At 38.0% G+C, this 22,268-nt stretch overlaps 1 protein-coding gene across 9 annotated transcripts in view; it reads right to left on the reverse strand.

Annotated features, from left to right (window-relative positions):
• The window catches only part of TRPM3 (transient receptor potential cation channel subfamily M member 3), a 607,343-nt gene that overhangs the window by 283,546 nt on the left and 301,529 nt on the right, over positions 1-22,268 (reverse strand). For 8 of the 9 annotated variants that reach the window (XM_059889200.1, XM_059889199.1, XM_059889198.1 and 5 more), the window contains exons 4-5: positions 4,282-4,495; positions 784-908 (exon numbers count right to left, since the gene is read on the reverse strand). In XM_059889200.1, the coding sequence (XP_059745183.1) occupies positions 784-908; positions 4,282-4,495 (339 nt within the window). Of the gene's footprint in view, positions 1-783; positions 909-4,281; positions 4,496-13,903; positions 14,635-22,268 lie in introns of those variants that run through there. The other variant, XM_059889201.1, reaches the window with a different exon arrangement.

The raw sequence follows: 22,268 nt of genomic DNA on the forward strand, positions 1-22,268 counted from the left end.
CGAAGGATTGTACTGATCTGATTTAGAGAAGCACTGATAAATAATTAATTGCTAAAATTACTGGGGACAAAGAAGTGAATAATGCCTGGCAATCTGTGTGCATAGTTTAACCCATACAAGTGGAATTTTGGAAAGTATTATATAAGGGGAAAATCTGGTTGTTGGTAGCAGAGAAAAACTCTAAAAGGGAGGTAAGGAATGACTTGTTTGTAAGTTTTAAACAAATAAAAATGAGACCCTGGAAGGCACAGAAATAAGATGATGATTCAGAAAAAAATAGGATCAAATTCTCTGTTCAGTGTGTGGTTCTAGACATCAGAATAGGAAAGAGAGGGTGATACTCTTCTGAGTTTGGTCAAGGGCTTCTGAGTAGTCCTGGAGTGGGGAATAAAGATCCCCAGGAGTGTGCCCACTCCTCACCCAAGCATTTAGCAAAGGAAAGGGAAGCCACAAGTTTGAATGGAAAGAATCTCCCTCTGTAGCCTCCTGTCTTAGGTGAAGGACACTCAAATAACAAAGAAGCTGGAGACCTGGGTGAAGAAAAGTCCCCATTTTATGTATTAGTCAATGAGCTCATTTTGTTAATTAATTTTAATATAACTGGGCCAAGAGTACTTGCAAAATTTGATTGATATTTTGATTGATTGATTTGATTGATACCCTACTGATTCAAAACAAGAGGGGAGTTAAGTTTTACTTAGGACTTTCCTGATTAATTTTATTTTACTCTTTTGATATCACCTCTATGAGAAGTAACATGGAGGAGAAGCTCCCAGAACTTACATCTCTTCCAATCAGGTCTTCCTGGTTTTCCACAATTCCCCAGGGGGCGATACCTATGGTACATATCTTTCCTCGAGACTTAGATGCATGGTCCTTCAAGGCATCGCCAACATGACGAATAACACCTAAGCAGAAAAAGAGAAGTGTCAATTTTTCCTTTCAAAGCATTGGTTTCCACTGATTTAAAAGGAAACTGTGGTAACTGTTTTTTCTAAGATTAAATGCATTGAATATAAAATTTTGACACATTTCTACAAAACTACACTCGTTCAGGAGAGAACATAAACTTGTAGCTCTAATGCTGGATATGCTTACTGGACTTACAGATGAACTCTAGCAATGAATTCCTTATTTTATCTCTAATGAAAAAAAAAGAATACAGTGTCTATGAAAAGGAAAATACTTTATACTTAGAGAATCTTTTTCTTATAAGCACAATGATGTATTAACATAACTAAGAACTAACAGCATGACTATATGCTATAAAAAGCATCATTTATAATATATTAAATCTGTACCAAAGTTTGTATATGAATTAGGGTCATCAAATAAAGTAACTGCTTGCTGCTGCTGCTGCTAAGTCACTTCTTGCTTAGCTTGGATTTTGTTAATCTTGATTTCACCTTCTTATATACAGAGACATAATGTGGAGACTCTGCTTATAAAGAAAAGGTTGACATAGTCTGTGGAAAATTTATGTTAAAAATACATGAATACATCTTTGTAGACATCATTCTAATTATTTTCCTCTCTATCCAAATGGCCTTCCCATCACCACAACCTTCCTCACCATAGTTAAGAGTGAGAAAATTCAGTTTACAAGATGGTAGGAAACGTACCTTTTACTTTTTAATAAACTATTTGGAGAAGATGTAATTTCTAATCTTTTAACTTCCCTCTCAATGACCATTTTTATAGAAGTTATAAAATATATTTTCTAAGAAAAGATGTTTCCACTTATTCTTTAAGGAAAACACCACCCATTCTTCAAGGAAAGCTCATACCTAGTGCCATCTCCTATATGAAAGCTAAGTTGGGTTTGATTTCTTCTCCATCTGAACAGGGTTGCAGTTGGGGTATTTTGAATAGTTCAGTATGTCACTGAACATATTCTTCTGTGGTTCATAATCACAGGTGAGAAAGAATGTCTCTGCTCAGAGTAAACTCACTGAGGAGAAGGTTGGAGATGAGTGTCTTACTCTCTGCAGGTGCTTCAGGTGCCAGCACAGAGTGAGGGCCCAGGAACTGGTCACTGAACTGACTAAGCACACAAAGCACACCAGGCAGTTTAACCACAGGAGACAACAGACATGTGTGAACAGCTCAATTCTGCAATATTTATTACATCAAACAGAAAGAGCTGCCTTTAAAAAAATCAAACAACAGGGTAGTGTAAATAGCCACTAATCCATGTTCAGTTGTGCTGGGAATGTTGAGAAGAGCATCAATTTCACTTACTTGCCCATCTACGGGTCTTCTAAAAGAGAGTATTGATAAAGAAAAACAAATACAAGAGCAAAGCTATCAACATTAGTGTTAAATTTTTTTCCTATTTATGTGCAAAACTCCTTTGGGGTCCAGTCCTGGACAAGAAAGCTAACCTTATGGTACCCCTCCTTCCATCTGCCACAACTCTATTATCACCTCTTACTCAAGCTGAGTGTGCCACCATTAGAGCCTCACTTTGAGTCCTGGACTGAACACTATGCCTGGAGAGAGGTAGAGGTGAACTCTTTGGTTTACAATATTTATGCTGTAAATTCTCCTTTTGATATTAGATGCTTTTCACAAAAGAAGAAAAACAATATACAATGTCCCAAGTTCCTGCAAACAGAAGATAAGTATTTCTTTCCTTTTCTTTTTTTTTTTTTTGAGGGGCGGGTGGGAGGCTGTGCTGTGCTGCCCTACTTACTGGAATCTTAGTTCCCTGACCAGAGATCAAACCTGGGCCCCTGATAGTGAGAGCGCTGAGTCCTAACCACCAGACACTAGGGAATTCCCTAGTAAGAATTTCTTTTAGAAACTTTTGAGTTGCTCTCCATAGGAGCTGCAGGTTATGTCAGGAAAGCAAAAGACTGAATAATCATAGGCAAATGATGCCTGTTAAACTGTGAGTGGAAGTTGGAGCTTAAAACCTGAACAGCCAAGAAAGAAAACGGTTCTGTAGATGTTTGATCACCATAAAATAAACAGCTGGCTGGGCAGGTCATTCTAAGATCATGTCAGTTTACAGACTGAGTCAGGGTTTCACATGACAATGATAGGCACAGGCAATTGGCAGAGTTTACTGCAGAAATGCACCTATGTTGTGGTGGGCTGAATGTTCACAAATTCTAGATATGGAGAAGAATTCTGAGTGCAGGTCTCATTTAAACATCATCTAAACCAGCGGTCCCCAACCTTTTTGGCACCAGAGACAGATTTCACGGAAGACAATTTTTCCACGGACAGGGGTGGGGTTGGGGAGAGAGAGATGGTGCAGGCAACAATGCAAGTGATGGGGAGTGATGGGGAGCCACAGAGGAAGCTTGCCTGCTGCTCACCTCTTGTTGTGCGGCCTGATTCCTAACAGGTGGTCCACGGCCCAGGGACTGGGGACCCTGATCTAAACTACAAACAAATGACTAAACAACACTGAGATAACATTTTTATTTAAAACTAGTTGGTCCATGGTTATGTTCAGAATGTCCCATTAACTTCAAATGTGTCCACATGGGCAGACTTTGAATCTTAAAACAAGTCTGAATTAACTTACTGCAGCAATACCTGTCTCTTCCAATTGGCACTTCTGATTCACTCTGGGGAAACATGTCAAAACAATTTACAGGCATCCATTCCATTATCAAATGCACATTCATAATGTTCTGCAGATAAGCACTTAACTCTAAGTGGCTTTTCAAGAACTGATTTGACAGCCTCCCTAGATCACAATATAGAAATTCATTTGAAGGTAGAAAAAACTACTCGGACTTCAGAGTGGGATATGTTCTATTGGTGCAGAGTTGATTCAATGAAATATTTTAAATGATAAACACATACTACTCCAGAGTTTGCTGTCATCCTAGATGGAAAGGGCATTTTTCAAAAATTAAAGCTACTTGCATCAAACTTAAACTCACTTAAAGAACAGATATGGAATCTCCCATTTAGAGCAAAAGTTATTCCTTAAAAAAATATTGGATGCTTGTTTGGCAATTTGAGGCATTGAAAACAACCTGTCAAATTCCATCAGTCATGTTTATAAATTCTATATTGTCAAGTATTCCAGTCTGTGTCTTAACTGTAAGTAATTCTTGGTGGAGAAATGGCAGTACAGTTATCATTTAGGTAGAGGAAGGAGTGAGAAGCACTGAAAGGAGCAATAACCAGCAACTGTGGACATAAAGGGGTAGGGGATGAGGTGAGGATATGCAAACATATTTAACCTTAGAAGAAAGTGATCTTAGTCACACATTCTTGTGATCTTATGCTGACCTTCTCTGTCCTACTTCCAATTACCTGTGTTAACTCCTCCAGTGAATATCCATGCTCCAGTTGTCATGGCTGCTTTGATGAGACCTTTTCCAAAGACTTGCTTGAGTTTTGGCTGGAGTTCAAAGTTCTGCAGGCCCCCATGCACTGAAATGAGAAGCTTGGGAAGCTCCAACTGCCATTCCTTGGTCATCAGGTGTAGGAGGAGATCAGGTTTTGTATCGAAAGATACTCGTACATACTAGAAAAAGAATGACTGTTGATTAGGGAGGCAGGGCAGGTTGGCTGTAGCTGCTTGTCTTTACTGATTGCAATGATATGTGCAGTTACTTGAAGAAAATGTCTTGTAAGAAATAAGATTTTTTTTTTAAAAGGGCAAATCAATTGCTTTACTGAAGACCTTCATTAGATAAAGAGATTCACCATTTTTAACAGGTTTTTTTGAAATTCTGAATGACTACAGATTTTAAAATTATTTAACTTTCTAAAATGCAGTATAAACACAGCTTTCCCCAGGATGACTTCTTTGCTCAAAGGAAATCATATTTATATTTAATCTTAACATTTGTGCAACAGTTCAAATGTTGCTACCATTTTCAATATAAGCAATCCCTTTATAACAACTGAACCTATATATGACTGTTTCTGTGACCCTATTATTTTGGTAGGTTTAGAAAAATTCTACAGTTCTACATAATGTAACAAGAATGTTTAAATATGGTAACAGCTGATTACATTTACTTAAACCTAAATTAACTGCATACCAAATGTTTGCTTTATCTTTCAAAGAAAAGTGACAAAAGTCATGCCAATTATTTTTATAGAATAGTTGAAAATATTAGAGTGCATAGCAGATATCAAGGTATTTACATATGCAACTAGAAATAAAGTTATTGTAAGCATATATAAATAAAATTCTATAAATACATACAATGACAAATATACATACATATATATATATATATATATATATATATATATATATATAAAACTAAACATTTAGATGGGCTTCCCATATGGCTTAGGTGGTAAAGAATCTGCCTCCAATACCAGAGACCCAGGTTCTATCCCTGGGTCCAGAACATCTTTCGAGAAGGGAAAGGCTACCCATCCTAGTATCATTGCCTGGAGAATGACATGGACAGAGGAGCCTGGAGGGTCTCAAAGGAGTCCACGGGGTCTCAAAGAGTCAGACATGACTGTTCAACTGTCATGTTATATCTTTTTTAAAAATTATATAAATATTCTCATTTAAATCTTTGTTTAATTATATAAAGATTTCATTTCTATCTGGAAACAACTAGAATACCTGGCAAATGCACTGAAAAGCCTTTTGCAATGCATTGCTGAGCTGGCATGAAAAGAGAGAATATTCAGATACCTAAAGAAAGTGGAAGCTGGAATCTCAGGAAGTAAGGAATACCAAGGGAAGCTTTGGCCTTGAGGCTTTCTCCTAAACCCTGGAAGACCCTGAACAGCTGTTTTAATAGCTTAATGCAGTATTGGGGTCATAAGAAGAGACCCCACAGCTTTATGTGTGGGGTCTCTCTTTAAATTCTCCTCTGGTTATTTATAAACAAAAGTGGGCCCTCATACAGATTTTGGTCTACATCTGCATTCTCAGTGTGGTCTGAGAAACATCAGAGTATTTAATGTAAGTGGAGTAATGGCTCCAGATAACTGGCAGAAGCACATGCAAATTATTTGTGGAGGAATGTATCATCAATCCAGGTCTCAAGTAATTCTCTTGGGAAAATAAGCATTTCATTGTAAAAAATATTACAAATTACATAAGGAGATAAAGCAACATGAATGAGAACCAAAAGACACAATAGGTAGCAGAATAAGATCCTCAAAGATAGTAAAATGCTCTGACAAAGAATATAAAATGGCTACATTTAATATGTTAAGAACATAAATGAGAAAGCTGAATATATGAATAAAGAAAAAGATGATAAAAAATAATCACATACATTTGAAAAAGAGTAAAAAACAGAACTTCTAGAAACTAAAATGTAAAAATTTAAATGAGAAATACAATAGAAAAATGCAACTATAAGATCAGACATTCTAACTATCAGTTCAGTTCAGTCACTCAGTCATGTCCAACTCTTTGCGACCCCATGAACTGCAGCACGCCAGGCCTCCCTGTCCATCACCAACTCCAGGAATCCACCCAAACCCATGTCCATTGAGTTGGTGATGCCATCCAACCATCTCATCCTCTGTCGTCCCCTTCTCCTGCCCTCAATCTTTCCCAGCTGAAATCAGGGTCTTTTCAAATGAGTAAGCTCTTCACGTCAGGTGGCCAAAGTATTGGAGCTTCAGCTTCAACATCAGTCCTTCCAATGAACACCCAGGACTGATCCTATAGATACAGAGAAATAAACCAGATGCAGCCTAGAAAAACCAGAGAATTGGAAACACAGAAGAAAATGTGATAATTTTATAGGAGGTAATCAGAATTCTAGATAGAAATAAAAGAGATAACAGGGAAGAAACAATACTTGAAGAGATATCAGCAGGGAATTTCTCAGAATTACTAAAAGATTCCAATTCTCAGATTCAAGAAGTTCAGTGAATCTGAAGCAGGATAACTAAAAAGAACCCCCATCCATACATCAGTCATAGAGAACACCAAACGGTTGGAGTGGGAGAAGCATTCAAAAGGAGCTAGAAAAGAAATACTGATTACCTACAAGGAAACAGTCACTAGACTGAAGGCTTATTTCCAACAGCAACAATGGATGCAAGAACAGCGTCTTCATTGTGCAAAGAGAAATTATTTGTCAGTGTAGAATTCAACAAAAAGTATCTTTCCAAAATAAGATCATTTTACAGACATTTTCAGACTACTAAAACCAATGGCAACCCACTCCAGTGTTCTTGCCTGGAGAATCCCAGGGACGGGGAAGCCTCGTGGGCTGCCGTCTATGGGGTCGCACAGAGTTGGATACGACTGAAGCGACTTAGCAGCAGCAGCAGCAGCAGACTTCACTGAAGGAATTTTTAAAATACATGGAGCAGGCAGAAGTTACATGATCCCAGATGGATGATCTGGGATACAAGAAAGGGTAGTAAATAAAGATATTAGCATAAACAGAGTACATCTTAAAAGACGTTGGTTGTAAAATATAAAATGATAATAGTGTCTAATTTATGGTGGAAAGGGATAGAATAAAGTGCTGGATAATATAGAATATAAATTAGGAAGCAATAATGAGAATTAAAGTATTCTAAAGTCTACATATTGTGAGAGAAAAGTATTAAGTTTGGAATTCGTTAAATATTAATGTTGAAGCTGCATAACAAAAAGAATAGACTTGCATGTAATTATACAAGCATGCTTATAGATGTATAACTATATACAGGTATCCAGGGCATGACAATGTATTGTTATATTTTTTGGATCTGGGAGATCCCATTACTATAAAAATCTCAAAAATTATATGTTATTCTTTTGTTAAAGTATATTTTAAGTATATTTAGCTGAAATGTGAGGCAAAAACATACAAAATAGGAAAGTAGCTTGATAAATTAAGCTGCATCAAGAAATACCAAAGAGCTAGAGTTTACAATTTATTGTACATATACTAGAAATACAAAGAAGTATTAGAATTTAACTAGCTGATTTTATATTGATTTGATCTACATAGCAAAAATTAAATCCATAATGGAAAGAGTAAAGGTTGGCAATTTTAGCTAAGTACATTATATTAATAGAATTTTATCACTTATATCAACAGAATTTAACTAGAGTTTATAATGTGTGAAATAGGAACCTTGGGGCTGGAGAGAAGGTATCGCAGTGGTAGAAGCAAATATAAATGTTTCTTAAATAAAAGTTTTAAAAATTATCATTGTTATATTTGTTATCTCATTGAGTGACTGTTTATAAGAAGGCTACCTATATAATGGATGCTATGTTTTCTGTGCCTATACACTGAATTTATGCTACTTAAGTAGTCATAATTTGGGAGCTTTACTAGATTAAATTTATATAATTTTGACTAATTCTAGAAAGGGATACTTAGTCAAATAAAGTAGAACTGAGATTCAGAAGGCTTCAAAACTATATAAACAGTTCTGTATGGGAGATGCTAAAAAACTGCATTTCCAGTTATTCAATATCTTGATATCTCAACATCACTCTCTTATTCCTTCAAAAAAATAAGGATCCATATTCTTCTAAGGTGAGATATAAATTACACTTCTAAATATAGAAAAACATTTAAGTATAAAGATTCTTCTAAAATTATATGCCCCTTCCAAGCCTAAATAGTTGTTTCAGGCTTGTGATTAGGATTATAGCTTTTTGAACTTCAAGATACCTCACTGAGTGTCCCCACCTGCATGTTTCATTTAGCCATGCCAATAATGTGATATTCTGAGCCATAGGGAGTATCTGGGAACAGACACACCTACATACTAACTCAGTGTGAAGAGAGACTACAGTCACACTAAATTACTACAGAGACTGTGTAATAATTTTCATAGGCTTAACCTAGCTAAATATGCATTCTGGAGTTCAATTATTTACAGTGATTAGTAAGAGTAACTCAAATATGTTTTTAGGAATAAGTCTCACTTGGTAAATAATTCACTTTGGAGCTTCTAATGTTATATATGCAACTTACCAATAAGGAACCAAATTTACTGATCACATGAACAGTTCACTGGAAAACTACCAATTTAGTGAATATTTTAAGATTCCTTTTGAACTAGATTAATCTTTTTCCTAGTTAGGAAACCAAGAAAAGCTTGTTTATGACCACAAAACACTTGTTACCCAGTTAATAAGTTCTCCAGTGGAGATGAATGAATGACCTTAGATCACCTTCTCCCTAGCTCTCTATCTTACTGAAGAAGAAAGGAAGGCCTGTGTAAGGTCCTTTTGTTCATAAGCTCTCTTTCCATATTTCGCCTGGCTCTCAATTTCTTAACTACTGAGAAAAACACCCTAAATCTACAACCAAATCCCTTGTGTTCCAGGCACATATATGCTGTGTGTGAATTTACACTCCAGGTCTCTCTGACGCCAGGTCCTTACTCTTGACCTCAAAAACATAAATGCCTTTTCTCTCCTTACTTCTCCTTTTCCTTTACCTATAACCAAGCAGTCTGCGAGTTCTAATGACCCATTTTTCAAATCGTGTTCTCAACCAGGCCTTTCCCCCTATTGCTTTAGTTGCTATTTTAAGAATAAATGCTCTTACTAGGATGTCAGTATGTGTCATGACAACAGTCCTAATGGCTTTTCTAACCCTGTGTTCTCAATGAGACACCAACAGGTGACTCCTATCCCCAATACCTTTTTAATAATACTATTTTTCAATTCAAAGGTTTACATCACATGTAAACTCCCATTCTGCCTGTTGTGATCTCCACAATTTGGCCTTACTCTACTTATTTAGAGGCATTTCCCCCACTCTTTTCTGTATTTGGTTAATTCTATTCCTCAAGTCCTGGAAAACCCAGTTTCTCCCCTTTCATCTACATAAATCATTCTTGTCTTTCAAAGGCTCTTATTGACTTTTCCTTAGAATGCAAGCTCATGTTGACACAGTATAACTCTTAGTCAAACTCAGTATAATATACATAGATATTTTCCCCATTGTTTCTTACATGTGTCGGTTTTATCTCCCCATTTGCAAGCTATCTGAGGGGGGGGGCTCATGAGTTACCTGACCTATGAGTTTGGATAATCCTTTCCCTCCTGGCTATGGATGTAGCTACAATCTCAGAAATAAAAAGGAGTTTGGAAATATCCTGGCAATCATGGGAACTAGAAGTCAACTGTTTCAGTTCTTCTGCCTTATGGATGAGGACACTGAGACCCAGGGAAATCAAGTGACTTGGACATCAGAATTATTAATAGTTATCTACTAGTTAACCACTCACCCAATCCATTATTAAAGCAACTGTTACAGTGGAAACTCTAGGTTGAGCTGGGCTCCTCAAACTTTAACATTGAAAACTCATCTGGGAGAATCTCAAAAATTCAGGTTCTTATTCAGTAGGTCTGAGGTGGGACTTGAGGTTTTGCATTTTTAACTAGCTCCCAAAAGGGACCACATGAGTAGAAAGGATTACAACTTTTCCCCAGACCAAAGATTCTAAGTGGTGTGTCTTGTGTTTATCAGTGGGCCAAAGGCAAGAAAGAACACTTTAATATTTTACATAAAAATCAAGAGAAGAATGGAGGAAAAACTGGAAAATTACTCAGGCCATGAGAAATAGGAAAGTGCAGTCATTAATAAGCTACTCAATTCCAACTACCTGATTCTTTTTTACCAGGACTAATTCTTATACAATGGAATCCATGATTAACTACATTATTTATGTTATCTATCAGCCCACCCCTGATTATCTAGAAGCTGATAAATAACACAAATACTAGCTGTCCCTGTCCCTTTATTGTTGGCCATTATTTTAGATTTATTTTGTTCTTCTCTTGGAGAATAAAAGATCTTTTAAAATGGAAGTATTTAAATGGATCAATCCATTACCTTTTGTCATGTTTTTGTTTAGCAGCTCAAGGAAACAGTTTAGGGATACAAGGGTAATTAAAATTAAGGGATAAAAGGATATTTTATGATTACATGGAGATTTCAATTTTTAAATTATATTCTTATGCCCATAAAAATCATGTTATTCAGTAACCTCTCCTGGAACTGTATTAGTAATATAACAGTTAATTCTTGTGCCAAAATCAGCAGCTTCAGGTTCATAAATGGTTGTACCCAGAGCAATTAATTCATTCCTGCTAAATGGTCAATGTGATTAGAAATTAGGAGCTATTTTGGTTATCAAGGTAAGTAATTTTGCCTGTCCACTTGTGAAGTCATTAATTGCTAAGGGGTCACCTTACAAATAACCAGAAATCTTCCTAACATGTGTACTAAATTCTGTGACCTGGGCAGTACTCTGATGCAGTGATGCTTGCTCCCATTTACAGGTTTCCCTGGAGGAAGGCATGGCAACCCACTCCAATATTCTTGTCTGGAGAATCCCTATGGACAGAAGAGCCCGGGGGGCTACAGTCCACGCGCCCCGTCGGACACAACTGAGCGACTAAGCACAATCATGTGCAGCAACACACTCAAGCATCAGATACTGGCACTGTAAGTCGTCTGATCAGTTTGAGACCCTCTCTTGTGAAATGAGGGTAATCCTGAACACCACATAGAACACTAAAGAGAAAATTGTGGGAAAGACCTGGAAGGAAAACCAATACATGGAAATTAGACTATAGGCACTCGCAAATGACTTTTGCACCACATGACCTACATAACTTGCCTTTAATGTACCTTTCAACGTAGACCTTTGTGAGTTATCTGGGGAGTGACTGGTACAAGTTATAAAAAGTACCTATCCAGAGGGAAACTTCTACCTATGTCTGTGGCCACCAATCCTATCCTTCTCCTTCATGCCTTTAGTTCCCTAATTTTAATTTCTAGAAATAAATTGAGCTCAAATGAGTTATCCACACCTGTACTAACATCATTAGTGTCCCTGCCTGACAGGAGACAGCCTGTGTGATGAGCTAATGAGATTAAGAAGAGTATCTAAAGAAAGCACTATGCAAAACAGAAGTTAGTTCTGTTTGAAATTGTACTACGTGATCTATTCCTAGGTGCTTTGGAGGCCAATGCATACAAGCATGATTTTCACAAGAACACTTTGAATTCCAAACCACAAACTTACAAATGAAATTTTGTAAGTAAGTCTATAATAGCAAATTAGAGTTTTTGTTTTGTTTGAGTGGCAGAGGGCTTTGGTATCTAAAAATTTTGAGTTTTTGCTTTTTCCAGTTGTTAAGTTTTTTTGCTTGTTTGTTTAGCAGGTGATTTCACTGCAGTTTTTCCTAAAGCCACTCTAACCTGCTCCATCACTAGAAATGATAACTATTCACTTGTCAAAGCAGAACTCAACTTTACTACGGCCTCACTGCATTAAACTGGGAGGGAAATCACAGAGGTGCCACAGATCAGACAGCATTCTTCTCTTCAAAACACCCAAGGTGGTAAAGGCTGAGTGGAGAAGCAGCCATCACTACTTAGAATAGACTGGGGCTGTTTAATTAGAAATAATAATAATGTTTCTTTAGAATTCTGAACTTGACCCATTGTGGAGTAATTTGTCTCTGGTTTTAAACTAAATTTTTACTCACATCGTTTTGCCCAGCTTTTAAATGAAAAGGTAAAATAACTACAGGACAATAAATCTGGTTACACTTTAGGAAATGGTAAATGGCAAATCTTTCTAATCCTCACTGAGAGACCATCTTCAATTCTGAGAAATAATCAATTGGTATATTTCAGTAGTACTTTCTCTGAGTAATGGAACTACTACAGCTAAACCTATTTTAATAGTATTTTTAATGCCTTTCTTCTGAGCACGTAGAGGGAAATTTGCCCCATTTTCCTTCTATAGAGAACTGTGACAAGCATCTTTTCATTTTCTAATTCTCTGTAGCCCCATTTAAATGAGTAGTTTTAATTAAAGTTGTGGCCAAGGAGAATATGTTGCATCAGACTCCTGAGACAATTTTGCTGATGTCAGCTTTCCAAGTCCACGGAGCCTTTGGTTTTTCACCAAGTGTTTAATGCTTACAGTAGTTTAATGTGCGAGCTGAACCACTAGAAAGAAAGATCCCTAGAAAGAAAATATTTGGAATGCAAATGTAAGGTGTCACTGTTATAGGAGTTTTTGTTTGATTGACTCACAAAATATTGGGAGTGAAAATGCCATTGTAATTTATCCTATATTGCTTTTAGGATTCTTCAATATTAGATAACAGGTGCTCAGGGTGATTGATGTTGATAAGCCAAAACGAAAGGTTTAGAAATAATATAAAACTTCACTGAGCATATGACCTAGTTGCAGGGGGGTACTCTGCGAATTTTCTGCCAGAGTTGCTTTTGTGTAAAATTTCCTAGAGCAAGATGGGTTTCTTGAGGAAGGTTAGTTCTTACTTCTCTATAGGTCTGTGATTAAGATCAGAAGTTTAAATGATACATTCTAGCTTTATTCCCAGTTTCTGAAAGGTTTTTCAAAGGTACTGCCAATAATCTCAATAGTCTAGAAATTTCAAGGTGGAAAATGGAAAGCAACAGAGCAATTACAAAACCCCTCAAAAACTACACCATGCTATACAAAGCTGCTTAGTTAGCTATAGTCCAGTGATGAGGCATTTTGTTTTGTACTGGGATTTATTTAATATATTTTGTGCATGTCAATCGATGATTCTCATTTCAAATCTCCATAACGCAAAGAAAGACAATTTTAAGACAAGAAGATTTAATCCTAAAGCATTTTAAGAGTATAAGGTTGTAGATGTCATGCTGCTGACAGCATGCCCTTCCCCGGGCACACACCGAGTATTATATCTCCTCAATCTCACCTATCCCCTCTCACACCTTCACCTTAATGCTCAGAATAGAAAGATTGCATCCTGGCTGACTCAATACTTAGAGCTCTAAGTGTGAAATGAGGCATAGCAATAATTCTGTAAATTATATGAAAACTGTAATAAGGGGCTCAACTTGATCTAATAAGCAAAGTGAATATCAAGGGAAAACCTGAAGAGAATTATGTAGGTGACTTGAGAAGTTTAAATACAAGTCCTTAATTAGGTTATACTTACCTGGTCCGTAGGTCAGCTCAGCAGTAATTGGAAGAGATGATTAGTAAGCAAATGAGATTCTAATTAAGTCCAGCACTGCTTCCCTCTCTAAATAGTTTAACAGCCTCAGCCCCAGATATGAAGAGTCTTTGAGAAGGGACCCAACGTCTGCTGTCAGACCATCTTATTATTGCTAAGTCAGTTTTAAAAAGTTCCCTGGAACCTAGTATAGTAAGAAAATGCCTAAACCAGGGCTTCAGTATCTTAGAACCTTCTTTTGTCCCCGAGTTCTGATTTTATGAGGCATCTGAATGAACTGCTAGGTCATTTAATCCCCAGGAATGGACGTTAGGGGCATGCAGTTTGGTAGGATGTGGCTTCATGTAGAGAAGAGAGGAATGCAACTCCTTCACTCACTGTCAGCTTTGCACAAGACTTCTTTCTGTGCCACAGTTTCTCTCTCCATAAAGTAAGAGAGATGCTGGTTTCACTGCTGTTTCACTGGGGTTTGTCAAGCCTGAGAATTAGGGACAGAACACCAAAAGTACTGGGAAGGTCTTAGATAATAGTTTCATTAACCTAGGATATAATTTTATGAAGAACTCTTTGTGTTCACAGCTTTTGAGTTCAGTTAACCTCAACAAATACTAGTGATCTTATAATTCTACTAAAAAGTTTTCAAAACCCTTAGAAAGGAACTGGCTTCCCTTTTGGCTCAGATGGTAAAGAATCCACCTGCAATGCAGGAGACCTGGGTTTGATCCCTGGGTTGGGAAGATCCCCTGCAGAAGAGAAGGGCTAGTCGCTCCAGTATTCTTGCCTGGAGAATTCCATGGACTGTATAGTCCATGAGGTCTCAAAGACTTGGACATGACTGAGCGACTTTCACTTCATTTCTTCACAGAAAGGAACTAGTAACATATAGTAACTAGCTTCTTTTCAAAACATCTACTATAGTCTGTACCAGGCATACAAGACAGAGAAGAAAAAGATTTGACAAAGAGTCCTAAGGATCTTTAGTTCAAAAACTAGCTTTGTCAAATAACTGGGTGACTCTCAGAAAATAATTTAACTTCTTTGGGCTCGAGTTGCCTATCTGTAAAATAGGTAAAGAGATTGGTATCATTTAGTATTTTTAAGGTTGGCTGAACAGTAGAATAGCTGAGCTAACTTTTAAAACACTTTGGATGTCCAGGTTCTTCCCCAGACCTCTGGGAATGATTCTGGGCATGGGCATTGGTAGTGGCCCCACAGGTTATTCTGAGCCTCCAAGTAGAGAACCACTGCATTGATCTCTCATTGTCTTAGGTGATCAAAGTTCTGTGACATCATGGTGTGCTGTCTATGTAGTGACACAGATACAAATGTGAGATGTGGTTCTCACATAGCTCACCACATTTTAATAATGAGTCCCTTTGCTTCAACTGAATCTTCCACCAAACTATGGCACATTCTGCCTCACGCTGTGTCCAGACCACATTGGCATTTTGACCCAAGTGCGTCAATTTGGGTTGTCTTGAGGGGAAAAGTTAACGTTATATCTTATTTATTTTTTTTTTAATTAATGAAGGTCAAAGTTAACCTGCCCTCTAGAATTTTTTGACCACTTTGTTAAAAATCATTTCAACTTTCAAACGTTCTTGTTAGGAGAAGGGGACCAAAGACATATTAAGTTAGTTGGCCTATTTCACTTCAATCTTGGTGAATAATTTAACCATGCCTCCCCCATCTAAGGATTGGCACTCTTAGACAGTAGGTGCTGATTTTTCCCTTTGACAAACTGCATGTCAGTTTGCTGGAGAGAACAAGTGGTAAAGAAGGCACATGCCTGTGTGCTCAGTCACTCAGTCTTTTCTGACTCTTTGGGACCCCATGGACTGTAGCCCTCCAGGCTCCTCTGTCCATGGGATTTCCCAGGCAAGAATATTGGAGTGGATTGCCATTCCCTTCTCCAGGGGATCTTCTAGACTCGGGGATTAAACTTGTGTCTCCTGCATCTCCTGCGTTCGTAGGCAGATTCTTTACCATTGAGCCACCTGGGAAGCCCATTAAAGATGGCACAGGGTGGCAAAAAATGATTGTCCTGCCTGATAAAACAGGTCATCTGTCCTGTGGATAACTCCACCCCTTTTTCCAGACAGGAGAATCAGAATAATTCAAGGCAAGGGCAAGGGCAAGGTGCGGCATGTGGTCTGCAGTATTTCAGGGCAAGGTAAAGACGTAGCTCTCCCTGCCTCGGCTGGCAGTGCTTTGGTGGGTTTTGTGAACAACTTTATGGGAGGTCTCACCCCCACTGGATACTGAGCACTTCCCAGGGAGGAAATGGTAATCCATTGTTGGTTTGCCTATCCACTGAGGTTTGGGGCTGTCAGTCATGGGGAAGGAGTACTGATTTCCTTATCCCTGCTGAATGCCTTCACTTTCATTTTATACTGGGTCCCACAAATCACGTAGCTGACCTTGCCTAACCCGACTGCCAAGATACAACTCTGAGTTTGATATAACTATGTGAGGCCATGGGGAGAACTGTCAAAGTTCAATGTCCTTATGTGTTCACTCTCCTGGAACACAGTGAAAGATCTAGCTGCCTCTTGAAGTTTTTTCTCTATTCTTAAGTATCACATTATACACATATCATATATTAACTGTGTGACATGGGGCAAATTATTTACATTTCTGTGCTTTAAAATGTTATTTTGTCATATAGGAAAAATAATACTAATGTCATAAACATGAAATATATAAATAAATATAAATACTTGGCACAGCACTGGGCACAAGTATTAATCAATTTTAGTTGAATAACAAATTCATTATTTTTTATACACTCTGAAAATCATTGCAAAAGTATTTTGATTACTACTTTGAAGGATACACATTCTAGTAAATATATTTGAAGTATCAATCTCCAGGGTTCTTAGAAATTTTAAATTCACTAAAAACTCTTCAGGAGGGGAAAATTTTTAGGTAGAAGAAAAACTGTATGAAGAGAAGGAATCCTTATTGCCAAATTTAGACTTAAATTGAAGAAAGTAGGGAAAATCACTAGACCATTCAGGTATGACCCTAACCTTACAATTATACAGTGGAAGTGACAAATAGATTCAAGGGATTAGATCTGATTGACAGAGTGCCTGAAGAACTATGGATGGCGGTACGTGACATTGTACAGGAGGCAGTGATCAAGACCATCCCCAAGAAAAAGAAATGCAAAAAGACAAAATGGATGTCTGAGGAGGCCTTACAAATAACTGAGAAAAGAAGAGAAGAGAAAGGCAAAGGAGAAAAGGAAAGATATACACATTTGAATGCAGAGTTCCAAAGAATAGCAAGGAGAGATAAGAAATCCTTCCTCAGTCAGCAGTGCAAACAAATAGATGAAAACAATAGAATGGGAAAAACTAGAGATCTCTTCAAGAAAATCAGAGATACCAAGGGAACATTTCATGCAAAGATGGGCTCAACGAAGGACAGGAATAGTATGGACCTAACAGAAGCAGAAGGTATTAAGAAGAGGTGGCAAGAATACACAGAAGAACTGTACAAAAAAGATCTTCATGACCCAGATAATCATGATGCTGTGATCACTCACCTAGAGCCAGACATCCTGGAATGTGAAGTCAAGTGGGCCTTAGGAAGCATCACTATGAACAAAGCTAGTGGAAGTGATGGAATTCCAGTTGAGCTATTTCAAATCCTAAAAGATGATGCTGTGAAAGTGCTGCACTCAATATGTAAGCAAATTTGGAAAACTCAGCAGTGGCCACAGGACTGGAAAAGGTCAGTTTTCATTCCAATCCCAAAGAAAGGAAATGCCAAAGAATGCTCAAACTACCACACAATTGCACTCATCTTACATGCTAGCAAAGTAATGCTCAAAATTCTCCAAGCCAGGCTTCAACAGTAAATGAACCATGAACTTCCAGATGTTCAAGTTGGATTTAGAAAAGGCAGAGGAACAGGAGATCAAATTGTCAACATCCACTGGATCATTGAAAAAGCAAGAGAGTTCCAGAAAGACATCTATTTCTGCTTTATTGACTATGCCAAAGCCTTTGAATGTGTGGACCACAACAAACTGTGGAAAATTCTGAAAGAGATGGGAATACCAAACCACCTGGCCTTCCTCCTGAGAAATCTGTATGCAGGTCAGGAAGCAACAGTTAGAACTGGACATGGAACAACAGACTGGTTCCAAATCGGGAAAGGAGTACGTCAAGGCTGTACATTGTCACCCTGCTGTTTTAACTTATACGCAGAGTACATCATGAGAAACGCTGGACTGGAAGAAACACAAGCTGGAATCAAGATTGCCAGGAAAAATATCAATAATCTCAGATATGCAGATGACCCCACCCTTATGGCAGAAAGTGAAGAACTAAAGAGCCTCTTGATGAAAGTGAAAGAGGAGAGTGAAAAAGTTGGCTTAAAGCTCAACATTCAGAAAATTAAGATCATGGCATCTGGTTCCATCAACTTCATGGCAAAAAGATGGGGAAACAATGGAAACAGAGACTTTATTTTCGGGGTCTCCAAAATCACTGCAGATGGTGATTGCAGCCATGAAATTAAAAGACGCTTGCTCCTTGGAAGAAAAGTTATGACCAACCTAGACAGCATATTAAAAAGTTGAGACTTCACTTTGCCAACAAAGGTCCATCTAGTCAAAGCTACTGTTTTTCCAGTAGTCATGTATGGATGTGAGAATTGGACTATAAAGAAAGCTAAGCGGCGAAGAATTGATCCTTGGGAACTGGGTGTTGGAGAAGACTCTTGAGAGTCCTTTGGACAGCAAGGAGATCCAACCAGTCCATCCTAAAGGGAATCAGTCCTGAATATTCATTGGAAGTACTGATGCTGAAACTGAAACTTTAATACTTTGGCCACCCAATGTGAAGAACTGACTCACTGGAAAAGACCCTAATGCTGAGAAAGATTGAATGCGGGAGGAGAAGGGGATGACAGAGGATAAGATAGTTGGATGGCATCACCGATTCAATGGACATTAGTTTGAGTAAATTCAGGGAGTTGGTGATGAACACGGAGGCCTGGCCTGCTACAGTCCATGGGGCTGCAATGATTTGGACATAACTGAGTGACTGAACTGAACTGAACTGAGAAGCAATCTTGGCTTTGTCCATTATAAGAGGCACAAACGCCACACCCATAGTAACTGTCTAATTGTTGAGGTCTACAATGAATAAAGTAGAGAGGATGCCGGGTAAGAGTTCATTTTCTGCTTTGCTAGAATAAACAGATGTAGGAGGTTGATGTAATGTGGAAGTCAAATTGTATAATTCAGTGGTTTATAAGCCACAAATCTCCAGTCACTAGCAGGTATCTGCAGTGCTAGCCTTCAATCTGTGACTGTCACTAATGCCATCTTATGTAGCCTAGAACTTCGGTGGAAATATGGAGCACCTCTTTGGATTACCAGGAAATAAAGGTAGCTCCTTCACTGCCCCATAACTATGATTTTCATAAATATATTGAGCACTGGCTGTATACCAGGTAATTTTATATTCTTTCTAATCCTTGTAAGAGTTAGTTGCTCAGTCATGTCTGACTCTTTGTGACCCCATAGACTGTAGTCAGGCTCCTCTGTCCATGGAATTCTCCAGGCAAGAATACTGGAATAGGTAGCCATTCCCTTCTCTAGGGGATCTTCCCGATCCAGGGATTGAACCCAGGTCTCCTGCATTGCAGGCAGGTTCTTCACTGTCTGAAGCTACCAAAGATCCCATAAGGCAATTATGTCCACTTCGTAAATGAGAAATCTTGAGGTTCAGCTAAGTCAATTGGTTTAACCAAGATTTTCTGACCAGCTAGAGAGATTGAGTGTATAAATACAGTTCTATAAAACTTGAAGATTATGCATCTTATTTTAACTGACTGCAAAGCCCCTCTTGTAACTAAAGTAAGCGAAAGCTTGGTGGAAGTAATAACATAGCAAATACTAATTTAGCTTTAACATCAGGTACTGTTCTAAGTACTTAATACATATTGACCCATTTAATCCTTGCTATAGCCTTATATAGTAGGAATTAGCATCTTCATTTTGCAGATGAGGAAACTGAGGTACTGGGCAGTTAAATGAACTGAGCCAGATTATGAACCAGTAAGTGACAGACCAGCTTATAAACAAAGCCATGTGGCTTTGCATTCTGGGCATGACAACTAGGTAAAAGAATTGGAACTTCTTTAATTATTAATATTTTAAAGGGTTATCTGAAAAAGTATGGTTTGATTTTCTATAGTAATTTGCCAAGATATGTACCCAAATGTATATCCTGCTAAACATTAATCAAAATATTTCAAAAAAATTTCAGAGCCTGAAGCAAATAATAATAATGAATAGTAGTAAAAACAGCTGTTGAAATTAATTTTACATCTATAATGTGCCCTGGCACTGTGCCAGATGACTTACATATGTCATCTCATTTAACATTTATAATAATAGTTTTATTATTTCTAGATAACAGAATAAATATCTGAGGCCCAGAGAATTTCCTGGTGGCTCAGTCAGTAAAGAATCTGCCTGCAATGCAGGAGACCTAATTCAATCCATGGGTCGGGAAGATCCCCTCAAGGAAAAAAAGGCAACCCACTCCAGTATTCTTGCCTGGGAAATTCCATGGACAGAGGAGCCTGGTGGGCTACCGTCCTTGGAGTTGCAAAGAGTCGGACACAGTTGAGTGATTAAACCATCAGAGAATTTAATTAATGTTTCTCAAGGCACACAATAAATATATGATGTGTCTGGGATAGACTTTGCATTCAGAGCCCACATTCTTCATTACCAAACTAGTACTCCATTCTTTCATAATTTTTAGTGGTGGAAAACTTTATCTTCTGAGAACTGACCTGAGTTTTAAAAACCAGCACGAGTCATTTGTGACTAAGTCATTTGTTTTTTGAATTTCAGGGACTTGAGATTAAGAACTGACTTATTGGAAAAGACCCCGATGCTGGGAAGGACTGAGGGCAGAAGGAGAAGGGGACAACAGAGGATGAGATGGTTGGATGGCATCACCAACTCGATGGACATGAGTTTGAGTAAGCTCTGGGAGTTGGTGATGGATAGCGAAGCCTAGAGTGCTGCAGTCCATGGAGTCACAAGGAGTCAGACATGACTGAGTGACTGAACTGAACTGAACTGAGATTAACTTCTGATCAAAAACACCACTTGACGAAAATACAGGGTGCTTTTCTGCTGTGATCAATAAATTGTCTGAAATCAGTCCCCTAAACACATTTTGTGCACTGGTGGCAGCATGGTAATTACAATATCCCCAGGTGATGACTTTGGAGGAATGCTCTTTTTACAGAAAATTTATGCTCTACACTTTACAGGCACTGCATGTTAATGAAGGAAATAATGGCTAGAAGCTTACCATATGCCTCTGGGCTTGTGTCATGTTGCTTACAGGCATCATTCAAGCATCTACGTAGTCACTGGGTATACTACTCTATAATGATTGTTGACCACTAAACCACTTCATCATCTGCAGCACTTTTCTTACAGGGAGAACTTGCATGACTTTTAATTAATGCATGGTTCCAGAGGATCCACACTATTTGTGATTCAACCCCATATTCTGAATGAAGACTAAGCTGAGTTGGTAACTCTTATGACCTTTGCGGGAACATGTATCCCTTAAGTGGATGAGGAAGTTACCAAATCTCCATATCCCTTGATTCTGTCTAGGTCAAGACTACCTAATCCTTTCTTTGTTTTCCCAGGTCTTGGTGGAGGTTGCACATAGCATCCTCCTTTCCAATATATTGTTCAGAATTAATTTTCTTAGGAAAGAACTGTGAGAATAGCTTGGTCAGCCATTCTTGGTGAAGAAAATACTGCAGTAGTGGATGTGGAGTGGAGGAGTGGATGGGGGAGAGCAGAGAGGGAGAAGAAAGAGATAAAAGAGGTGGCTTTATTGCACATTTATGGACTGTAACTGGTGTGAACTGACTTCCCCTGCATTTTGCAATATGCTTCTTTAAGCAAAATTTCCTCTCCAAACTCAGAAAACTCTGGCATGCCTGAGAACAGTCACCTCCAACTGCTCTACCCTCAACTAACTAACTAACTGTCTCTCTCAACAGTTAGAAGCAAGCTTGTTGGAAAATAGTGTTTCTAGAGCTTCCAAAAACACAGTAGACTTTTTTTCTTGGCAAAATCTGTCAGCCAAGTAGGGAGGAGTCCATGATGAAAGTTATAATTTAGATGTGACAACTCTTAAAAGTAAAATTTGTGTATTTCTGAAGGCCTCCTTTCCAAAAAAAAAAATGCTTTTCATATGGAGCTATTCTATTGAGAACATTATTGAATGCAGCTGCTTGAAGAAAAAGCACTTAATTTGGATGGCAAGATCTCTGTTAGAAC

The sequence above is a fragment of the Bos taurus genome, chromosome 8, assembly GCF_002263795.3.
Source record: "Bos taurus isolate L1 Dominette 01449 registration number 42190680 breed Hereford chromosome 8, ARS-UCD2.0, whole genome shotgun sequence".
NCBI lineage: Eukaryota > Metazoa > Chordata > Mammalia > Artiodactyla > Bovidae > Bos > Bos taurus.